Source organism: Nothoprocta perdicaria, unplaced genomic scaffold (genome assembly GCF_003342845.1).
Source record: "Nothoprocta perdicaria isolate Ctin4 unplaced genomic scaffold, notPer1 scaffold_105, whole genome shotgun sequence".
Classification (NCBI taxonomy): Eukaryota; Metazoa; Chordata; class Aves; order Tinamiformes; family Tinamidae; genus Nothoprocta; species Nothoprocta perdicaria.
Genome location: NW_020454150.1, coordinates 406,783 through 418,487, shown reverse-complemented (window position 1 = coordinate 418,487; position 11,705 = coordinate 406,783). Strand labels below are relative to the sequence as shown.

Sequence of the window (11,705 nt, the reverse complement as noted above, 5' to 3'; positions counted from 1 at the left end):
TTTTTTTTTTCCTTTTCTTTCTTTTTTCTTTTTTTTTTTTTTTTTCAAACTTAAACATTTGCCCAAGTGTTATACCCATTTATTCTAGCATTTAGAAATACAAAAGGAAAAAATCTAGCAGGGAGAGTTAATTACAAAACAGAATCGTTGAAGTTTTGGAATTTCTCAAACTCTCATTCCAAGAAGAATGACTTATCTGTTACAGTTCTCCCTTTGCTTCCTTCAGAAGTTGAAAGCATTTGAAAGAACATGTGTGCCTGCCAAAAATAACGGACCATTTGTATTTTGTACCATTGGTTTCTACAGGTTCATTTGGATGCAACCAGTGTATATCCTGACACTATACAGGATGTACCCTTTCTAGTACCATCCAAACCTTTTTGTATTCATTGGTGCACCTTCTCTTCAGTTTAACCAGATTCTCTAACTCTTGAGAGCCAGAGCCAGTTATCATTGTGTGGCTGACTTCAGGATTTTTTTACTTTTCCCTTCATGGTTTATTTTGTGCAATACCTACACTTAAGTTACTTTCTTATCTCGTGAGTTGTATTTATTATTTCTTAGAGAAAAATAAAAAGATTAAAAGAATTTGTACCTAGTTTACATATAAATGCCTTGTAATAAGATAAATCCAAGTGACAGATTAGCTCAAACTAATCAGATTGGATTTGTTGTCTCTGTCAGGACTGATCATATTGCTCTTTTTGATTTTTTTCATAAATGGCTGCTGAATGTCAGAACTTCACTTAGATGTTGTGACATTCAGCATAGCCTGGGGATTATAATTAAGATGTGAGATGGAGGTAAAAGTGGACAATAGCCTTTTCCTTCCTTCCTTCTCGCCAGCCAGGTAATACCTGTTTGCTTTATTTATTTGTTTGTTTTGTTTTGTTTCTGTTTGTTTTCAATGCTATAGTCAAATATCTAAAAGATTGTGAACTAAGCCACTATTTTCGTGCAGAGCAAGTAGGTCCTGTCAGTAAGAGATTCATCTCAGAAAGCCTACAGTGATCAGGCAAGCTGTGATAAGACCACATAGCTGCTCCCTCTACCCTCTTAACCAAAGTGACTGTAATTTGTCAAGTTGAACAAAGCCAACTGCTACCTGTGCACGCTGAGGTTTGGTGCAGAGCAGGGCAAGGGGGAGGCCCTGTGCCCTGGAGGCCGGTGGTTGCTTGGGTAGAAAAGCCATGGCCCCTCTTGGCTTTGCAGACGTGGAACACAGGGTGCCAATGTTGGCCAGGGAGTCCTGTAGGCTTTCATGGGCTTCTGGAGGGAGCCRCTTGCTTGTGGCCACCTTGGTGTTTCCCCAGGTTTGTGTGATCCCACCTTTCACGCTGAGGACCAGAGCTGGCTGCTCTAGACATTCCTTGTGTTCATGGGGTAGCATATGAATTGTCAGGGCAGTTATTCACGAGCAGATGGGATGGCTTTGGGCTTTCTGTATGGGTGCATTTTTTGTTTCTGTATTCCTGCATTTTTATTTTTATTACTTCTTTTTCCAAGTATCACGAGGCTTTCCAGGGCCTCACAGTGAAATCAAAGCCCCATTGTGCTTGGTGCTGTGCAAATTTCTGGGAAGAAACAGCCCCTGTAGAGCAGTGCTTTGATATTCTCTGCAAGCATGTCATGAATTCAGCTTGTGATGAATTAATTTCAGTCTATTTCTGCTATTAGTCATGTTGTGTTCCTAGTTGCACAGTATCTATGTGATGATTATGTGTATATATTTAATGTATAAATGTTGAATGTTTAACTGCTAAGATTTTGAAAAAAATGTTAATGAGCAAGTCTGATAAGATTCTATATCTGGTATTGGAGAAGTGAACAAATCTGGATGGCCTAATATATTAATGGGTTTAAGACATGTGAGTAACTGCAGCCAGTGCTGCAAAGGAGTGATTTAACAAATTGCTATGATACTTGTACATACATATATGAGCAAGTTCCCAAAATATATGTAATTTAATTAGTGTGGCACCTGAGTAAGATATATATACCCTGGAGATTCAAAATGAATCCTTAGGCTGAATGGATGTTTTTGCAGACATTCCTCAAAATTATAATAAGTCTATATCTTTTTAAATATCAGTAAAAATGCATTTAAGAAAGAATAAGCTTATCAGGAAAGTATTACCAATTACGTAAATAAAAAGATAAGTTTTTTAAAAGCAAATAGGAGTTGATCTCTTAAACTGGAAATACACTACAGATTGTTCCATTAATCTATACATTCTTGGAGGTTTTTGTTTTTTTTTTTTTGTAATTTAAAGGGGCAATACAGTGATTTACTACATTCTTAATTGTAGTTTTCCCATGGTTACAGTTAACATTTTTTGAAACCGATCCTCTTGCCTTACTGTATCTGAGTTTTGCATCTGATGCATTGTGTTCATCACTGCAATGTCACAATATTATCCTCCTTTTTTATTTTGAATGCAAATTTATTGCTGAGGTCACTTTTCTTTGTTCTTACTAGATGACTTTGACAGGTGTTAAAAGTATGATGAATRAAAATAAACAACGCTGTCACACAACACAAGTGTTCTTGATAAATGTGGGTCAGACTTGTAAAATGAGTAACATGCTGTCCCCAAGAAATTTGCTTCTTCACCAGTCCCCCAAAGAACATGACTCATACTGTGAAATTCTGGATATGTGAGACAGTCCRGTATTAGAGAAGTAGCATGTTGCAAAGGAGAAATCCCACTTGCTTAAAATGCCTTAATTGCCAAGATGACAGATATGCAAGAGTTTGTCTTGTATTTCATGTTGAATAATATATTCTCTTCCTTTACCTCTTTGATTACTAGGAGCTATCAGTTCCAATATTACTTATCAGCTTATATCATGTTCCTAAATCTTTGCTAAGTATGTGTGTATTACGTCTGTCTAGGTAAATGTCAATGCTATACAGATAACATATTTTTAAGCTTTGGCAACCTGTATGTGTGTGCTTTCTAGATCTCAGTATATGTCTTCCCATATATCTATAAGGAGATTTTGGGAACTTTATTTATATAGCAAAATATCAACTCCTCCTTTTTCCACATACTATAAATTTCCCCCCACTTAATTATTTCTACAAGCAAGAATGTATATGCTAGTGAAATTATAGAGCAGCTTTTTAACTTTGTTCCACAGTGCCCGTGGTCTGATTTTAAGGATGCACAAGTTTGGCCCAGGAAATCAACATGAGCTGAATGATTGTCATTCATTGTGGAACTTCCATCTTTTGAGTTTTTTAACTGTTTCGTCAAATCCTTGTAGACAGTTCTACTGCTTATTTTGGATGGTGGTTTATTGGTAGCTATCATGTCCCTGTACTCTGCGGTTCTCTTATGGATGATGTCTGAAAAAWGTCTAACCGGTCTAAGATTTCTGCCCTCTGAGAATTAAGTGTACTTGCCCGAAGAAATAAGCTTGTGTGTTTACTGAAACATTTTACTCATCATATCATTTTGTAAGTGTTTTGTTTATCTATTGAACCCTTCTCAGGAAGATGACAACATGCTGCTCTTCTTCCTATCTTATAAAATTTGTCAGGTATAATATACTAGTGACTATTACAGTTACTGATGTGTGTAACTGTTTAAAGAATATGTGGCATGCCAGAGRTATAATGCTGGTCTCTAACATATCAAGGGTAAATATTGAAAGCGAGAAGACAAAGGAAAGCAGAAGAGAGAAAATTCACATTCAGGCTGTGCGGCACAAAAATATAAACTATTAACATGTGTTAATGGTATTCCATTGCAGCCAATATGTCTAATATCAAACCTAAACAATATGAGATAATATCAAGCAATATATTCCTATTGAATAGAAGGAAAACTTTCCTAAGCAATACCATTGCTTTATAATTTAGCACCAATCCTTGGCTATGTGCACAACTTTACTGAAGGAGCTACTACTTTTTTTGAATATATATCTTTTACCCTGATATACTGCAAAATTTGGATGAATTGCAAAACTTGCAAGAATACAAGCATCTTGTATTCTTGCTAAGGTTAGAATTTTCTTACTAAGCTATTTGGTCATCAGTTCCTATAGAACTTAAAAATACTAACTATTTAATCCAGCTTTCCTCACAGCTATTTACATTTGCAGTTACTTTCCACTGCAGCCACCAGCAGCCAACATGCCACTAGGATTTCTGATTCAAATATCATCAATACTTGATATGTTAGTGCTATTATTACTGTCAAAATTTTCCTGTAGAGTTTAAGAACAATGAAACCTATTTTCTCTTTGGAAAATATCTTAGGGCCAAATATTGGTAAAAAAGTCTACTTTCTGTAGGTGTGGAGGATTACTTGATTCAGAATTCTAGCCAGTGTTTGCACAAAGCCATCCTAACCCTAGATGATTTTCTATAGAATTAAAGCTGCTGTAASTGAATGCTTAGCAGAAAGGTAATGAAAACTGTTCTATATTTGACAGGGAATTATATACTGTACATAAAACAGCAGCAAAACACCAATAAACAAACCCTCTTGTTCTTGCTTTTCCTAAAATTGGAAATAAAGCTAAATTGCCCCTTCACTCCAATATCCTTTTTAGAAGCTCTTGAATTTTGCTCACTCAGTAGTATTTGCTGAAAAGGCAAAGTCTCTTCCAGTAATTTTAGGAAAAGCTATCATCAAGCTGTCAACAGTCTAAATTGAGATTAAAAGAACCAAAGAGAAACCTTCACTGTTATCAGAGTCCCAACTAAGTACACTTGAATAGACAGATAACATCTAGAATGAACCGTATGTGGCCACTTCTTTTTCCAGGTTCTGTAGTGATTTAAGCTAATAAAGTCTTATGTTAAATAATGTCATTTTTTTTTTCCTGTTACCTTCAGAACTTCCAGGCTGAAGTAGAAAGCAGATAGTTGTGTATAGATGCCTCTTCTTGATGTTTGGCTTTCATTTCAGAGGCCCCATTGCTATGGGGCACCTATATAATCCTCTGAAATGTTAGAAGACCCCAGCTCACATTGCCCTTAGAAGGAAGAACTCCGGTGCTTTACAGATGAGGACAGATAGGGCTCCATGTTAGGATTCCCCAAAATCAAAGGATTATTTGCCCCAGCTGGAAGACCAATGTCTGTAGCTTTACCTCTCTGGAAAGCAGGTTTTATTACTACTGGTGAGGCAGTGGAGATGGGATTTTCTACTTTTTCACAGATCTGATCCTTGGTATTTCAGCAAATCTGTGTGCATTAATATGCCTGCTTTGCTATATGATGCATTTTCCCTGTTTTTTTTGCTGGTGACCAATGGAAGCTGTAAAGATGATCTGACATAAAAATTGAAAGCTGATCTCTAAAACTAAAAGATTAGTAGTACTAATCCACTGAGTCACTAACCTTGTAATGTTTTAATATGCTATCATTAAGAGTCTCATAGCTATGAAAGAGGAAAGGTTTGTAGTAAGTTACAGCTTTTAACAAAATATTACTATGCTTTTCTGTATTGTGGAATTTTGTGTATCTGTATTTCTTACTGAGTGTTATTCTCAGGTTTATTCTGATAACTAAGTTTGAATTAGTATTTAAACTCTCTCTGCTCTAAGACCTTATAGCCCTTTGTTACACTTAAAGGCCATATTGTAATCAACCTTTGTAACCTTTTCAAGAGATACTTTAATTCTCTGCTTCCTATTATTATTTGCTTTATTTTTTTTCTCTTAGAAATTGTAATTTATTTTTTTCTCTATTAAGTCAGTTTCAGTTTCTTGAAGTGAACACTGGCCTTCACTTACAAAATGAAACATCTTGGTTAAGTACTTTGCAATGGGGTTGTAAGCATTTTAGAACAAGCTCAGTGCCTGAAACAGAGTGTGTTTCACAATACCCTGATATCAATCCACCTAATCTAAAATAAACTCTTAAAAGAAAGCTGTAGTGATGATTCATAAATYATAAAATAAAATTTCTTTATTTTAGTATCTCATTCAAACAGTGTAACAGTGCTGTAACCTAAAAGCAAGATGGTAAATGGTACTTGGCTTTATATTGCTCCACGCCCCACAGCCCTGACTTTTGCAACTGGACAAAGTGTAATTTAATATGGATATAACCACCATAGTGTCTTCTTTTAATATCTTGATCTTGAAATTTTTCTTTTTCTATGGGAAAAGGTTCAGATTTCTTCTTTTTCATTATAGTCTTTTGCTGCTAATGATTCTGAGCAAAACTTCTTGCTACTTTCTTCTTAAATGCCTTAGGTGATTTTTGAGGGTTTTTAATGCTTTACTCTTAACAAATCTTAACACTTCTCTACTTTAAAAAKCAAATGAAAAACATTAGAGGCATTATAATTATTGAGAAAGCCCTTCTTTTAGCGTGTAGGATAGTCAAATAACAAAATCTGATTTTAAGTTTCTAAGGCAAGCATGGTAACTTTCCCAGCTACCAAGCATTGCAGCTTTTCCATTTCCTTTTTTCATTCTGACTTACAGCCTTCCTCCAGCTAAATATTAACATTCCTCTTGCAGAAACAGATTATTAWCATTGCCCAAAGATTTCCTGATAAATATGGCAATTTTTAAACCTGTGAGCTGTATGTTTTATCGACCATACTGTACTATCATTGCGTTAACTGTTTATGCCTAGAAAACTACTTTTTAAAGGATTACAGGCAACCTTAACAAAAACAAAACTCATTTTTCCTTCTTACATGACTTGTGGCTCTGTGTATCTGTAAACACAGCGTACAACCTTACAGGTGCATTCGCTTAGTGACTTTCTCTTACAGTAATGATAATATTTGTTTTATACCACAGGCCTCCGGTGATGATGCCTCCATCTCTCCAGAGATGCAATATACACCTCTGCCTTTGGGATCCAGGGACCTCACCAATCACAGAGGTATAAACTCACCTTTTATTGCTATGAATGGCTGCAAGGTGGCAAGCTTTGCTGTAAGGACTTCTCTCTATATTAGTTATTGCTGCATTGGCACTTTACAAGGAACACTGTGCCTTTCAAGCACTAGATGAGAAAACCATACCTGTCAAGACCACAGATTTTAACTCGTATTAAATAGGATTTAAGGGTAGTCTATAGGGAGAGCAAATAAATCTATGGATAATAATGTGCACTGATTTTTTTTTGTGTGTGTGTGTGAGAAAAATGTAGAGATTAAAGTATTTAAATATTGCTAAGTAGATGATTGCATGCAGCATTGGTAATTCTGAGAGAATCTGTAAACTTTCTAATATTTGTAAAGAGAGAGCTTTTTGGCAATTTAACAGTTTAGGACTATAATTTGAAATGTTAACACATTTTCCTTGCAATAAAATGGGCTTTTTCTCTGTTTTTAAACATTAAAGGGAGATCAGTATTCAATTTCCTTTTTCACAAATCCTTAGAACTTAAAAAGCACCTTGGGCAAATTCTTGAACTATTTCTGCATACCTATGGAGCACAGAGTTCAGGAAGCAGGTGGAAAACTGGAGCAGTGGTGAAGGGTGCATTCCAAGCCCTTTGGCCTTTGTCCCAAAAGGGAGACATTTTATAAAGGTTGTGGCACTCTTCAGTTTGAAACTATAGCGACCATAGTCTATAGCTGTGTTGTATATTTGATTCCTTGGGGTTTTGAAATTCCAACTGTTTTCCAAATTGATATAATGTAAATCATTGGTATGGAAACCAGTTTTGCATAGGATACCTGAGTCTGTGTTACACTTAGTTTTATGAACTTACGGTAAGCTGGTTTTAAAGTTATCTTAGTGAATATTTAGATGCAATAACATTGCATAAGATTAAGGTGGGATGGCTTATTACTTGATACCTACTGCAAGAACCAGACAGATAATCTAAGTAAGGATCTGTGATTCAGACAGGAGAAGGTGAGAAAGACAATTTTTTTTTTTTTTTCACTTTGATTGCTTGTGGGCTTTATCAGTGTTGTTGTGCTAGGACTCCAATGGGTGGCAAGGTACAACCTAGTCACAGTGAAAATTGGTATGCTGTACTGCAGCTCAAATATCCTTGAAATGCTAGGGTGTGTTATATTCTGTCATTGAGGTGAGGCAGTAACTGAAAAAGGACTGAACCAAAATCTTGTGTTTGGATATACAGCTCTGCTCAGAGATTAGTATCCTCCCTGCACCCACAAATAACCCCAAGCACAGCCCTCCCTTTCCAACCGTTAAGCCTAAATTCCCAAGATATGAATTGTGGCTTTAATTTCCAGGTAAACACATATGCTTTGATATTGKATTTCTAGTGTTGGATTAAAGTAGCAGGGATCTAGTATGAAAAGCAAGAAGAGAAAAGTTTGTAAATGCTTAAGTTCTACAAAAATGCTTAGAAAAATAAATCTAACTGCTAGATATCTTTAGATTTATTGTTTATGTGATAATGAATTAGCAGTGTGGCTTCATGGCTCACTTTGGAATCTGATTTTACCACGAAGAAGTCAGCAGGTCTAGATGTCAGAAGCTGCATACCTGAAATACAGATTTGGTTTCTCTTTCTAGGAAGCAGTTCTGTGGCTTTATGTGCTATTAGGCACATATGCCCACATGGATGTGTATTTAGAGCTGGATATTGCAATATCCCAAGTCTCGCTGTCTTCACTAGGATTTAAATGTACTTGCTTTCCTGTTCTGAAAAGGGAAAATGGTGTTTCCCAAATTATTGACTTGTTACCCTTAATTGTTGTCAAGCTTTTTCGTTATTTCTGTCTTTAATCTTCCACAAAGTATTTTCCTTTGCATACTAAACATAGGCGGAAATTTTCCTTGATGATTAAGCAGTTACATGTAAAGTGAATGGAGAAGTGAGTTCCATATAAAAGCAGGGTAAAATTGGCCCTAAAAGAGATACTGTTAATATGCTCCAATAAGTAATATGTACTTATTCACAAGGAAATAATTAAGAAATCTTTCTACAATTCCAGGTGTTATGAATAAAGCTCAGAGCAACCTACTGACAGGGTTTATACCCTCAATCAGCTTGTTTGATACAAAGAAAAATCTCCAAGTTCACAAACCCATAAAAATTAATAGGAATCAATAGAAAAATTTCCAAGAATGAAGTACTTAAACATAGATTCTGAAATCTCTTTCCTTTTTTTCCCCCACTGAATGCTTCCAATGTTGTATGAAATGATTGAATCAGCTGTGGCGTATGTAAATATTGGCAGTTTTCAACCTAAAATGAAAATGCTATAACTTTGTGAATGCTCTTATTTGTCCTTGGAGGAACTTGTTTATCAGAATTTGAAACTGACGGATGGTTTAGTGCAGCTGTAAATTGATTCTTTGGGATTGGGAGGAGGAGCAGAAGAAAACTGAATGTGTTTGGGTAGAATTTTACTTCTCACTTTATTTAGCTATGTTTTTTTGTGGGGAGAGCAAAAACATGTAGTTCAGCATGTGTTGCACTATGCATTTTATCACTTTATAAACTCATGCATTCAGTATATTATTTCCAGACAGGGTCTTTTGGGAYTGACTCCATATTTTGAACATAGTGTCTTCAGGAGTTTTACAAATTCTGTCTCACTTCCAGAGCCCACAAAAATGTCATATGTCAGTGTGGCCTCAGAGTTGAAAGAATAATTCCTATAAATGTTGTATCAAGTGCTATGATGCTTTGAGTGGAGTGTACCTAAAGAGAACAATAAATATTAGATGCACATTGATTTAGATTTTTTTTCTCCATCTTKGATAGGTTAATTTTCTCGGAACCCACTGTGTGGTCCACTGTGTGGACCCTATTTTCATTTACCCAGTCCCACTGTTCAGAATTGCTAGCAAAAAATGTATTCGCTTCCTTGTATGTTTTAGAGACCTGATAGGAATATGATTTGGTCCTACTTATGATATGTAATTAATGTTGCCCTAAGCTTTTCTTAACAAGGKTTTTGTAAAAAGTTCTGGATATCCTCTGTATTTTGTAACACTGTCTATTGCCTGGTTTACTTGTAAACCTACCATCTGCCAAAGCTATTTGACTTCCTGTGACATTTTATAAATGCTTTTCTTGATGTCTTGCCCCTACAAACAACTGATGATAAGGCTGACCGGTGTCTTGCAGGCTGGAGGAAGAAGTAGCAGCTTCCATTACAATCAAGTTTGCACTTATATCAGTAGCTTTAGAGTCTTAACTTGGAGGTCCATTTTGTTGTTTTTGGAAACTGTCCAATACAAGAGGGAAAGACACAAGCTGCTTTCAATAGCAAGGCCTAGAAATACAGTGACTGGGTATTTTTGAAGTTTCCTACTACCTCTCTGAAAGTAATTTTGCACAATGTATTTGAACAAAGGAAAAGCGAGGTTCCTGATGACCCTAGTGTCTGTTCCTGCCTAACAGGGAGGTGCTGAGGCCTTGTTTTGGTAGGAAGGCCTTTTCAAAGGCAGCAGAGGCTGGTGAGCTCAGAAGCTGCTGTTGTGGCACAGCCTGGATCTTTTGGTGATTTTAGTGACCATTCCAGGGATTTGGCCTGGTACGTTTCAAAGGTGGCTGGAATGACCATACAGAATGCAGCCTGTCTGATTTTGCTATGTTCCATCAAAAATGCAGCTACTAGCGCTTGGTCAAGGCAGAAGTACCCTTCAAATGTTGTGCAARTATTGGGCTGTCCAAGTACCAAGCTGGTATGTACAATCCAATATATGTCAAAGGAGACCTAGTGTGTTGAAGGACCATGTGAAACTTTGGAGAAGCAGGATGGATAGATGTGATGTGATGTGTGMTATTCCCAAACTCTCCCACAGAGAGCTTACCTTGCTTCAGCCTACTCAGATTTTAGAAATAAATACTCTTAAATTGATGTGAGACTAATCCCATGCATTGATCCTTCAAGGATTAGGTCTAGAGGTTTAAAGTGTTATACTCAACTTTCTGAAGTAAAATTATAAAACTGTTATATGCACAACAATGAATTAATACATGAAGTCTTTATTTTTGAAGGCTTTCAACTCAAAATAGACACTCTGAAAAGCCATACTGTCTTTAAACCATAGGCATAAAAAGAAACCAGTCTGCATAAAAAAACTTACTTCCAGAAAGATAATTATTGTGTTTATATTATCATCACAATCTGCTTTGTTGTTATTATTGACACAGTTGCTAGGTGCTTATTGTGTGCCACAGTCAGAGGCTTACGTAGAGTTTGAAATTGATTGTTGGGAAAGTCACAAAGTAATTTATGTAGCAACTTATAATTAGTTGGTTTCCTTGATGTGAACGATGCTTTAAGCTTCACAATTGATTTTTTTTMTATATATCTGCATAAAGCATCTCATTGTGTGCTATCCATAAAGAGAATGATGGTAACAGTAAAACTATGGGTAGTATTTTATCTTTTAGTTAGTCTGAGAGATCCTAAAATATTTTTTGAAAAGGTGTATCTTTATACAAAAAAAAGTCATTTAATAACTCAGAATAGGATGAATGAGAGAATTGCAAACAAATGAAATACATGAAAAAGTTCTTCATCAAGCAGATATTGTGATTAGTAAGTAATTTGGTTTGCTAGTTTGTGAAATGTCATTTGAAAATAACGTATTTCTGTCTTTGTGCTGCATGAAACCGTATGGAGGAAGGCAGTGCACCTCTTAGGCCACTGACACTACTACATTAGGCGTTTTGAGACTACTCACTTTCTAAAATACAATATAGCATGGAACAAACTAAATCATGTTTTCCATAGACAGGAACACTCAAGAATAATCTGGGACGTTTGTTCTGAATACCAGGA

General features: G+C 35.9%; 1 protein-coding gene across 1 annotated transcript in view; it reads left to right on the top strand.

The window, feature by feature from the left end:
- The window catches only part of LRMDA (leucine rich melanocyte differentiation associated), a 590,186-nt gene that overhangs the window by 486,969 nt on the left and 91,512 nt on the right, over window positions 1–11,705 (top strand). Inside the window, exon 6 of the mRNA XM_026044428.1 lies at window positions 6,775–6,859. Coding sequence (XP_025900213.1) covers window positions 6,775–6,859 — 85 coding nt within the window. The remainder of the gene's footprint in view (window positions 1–6,774; window positions 6,860–11,705) is intronic.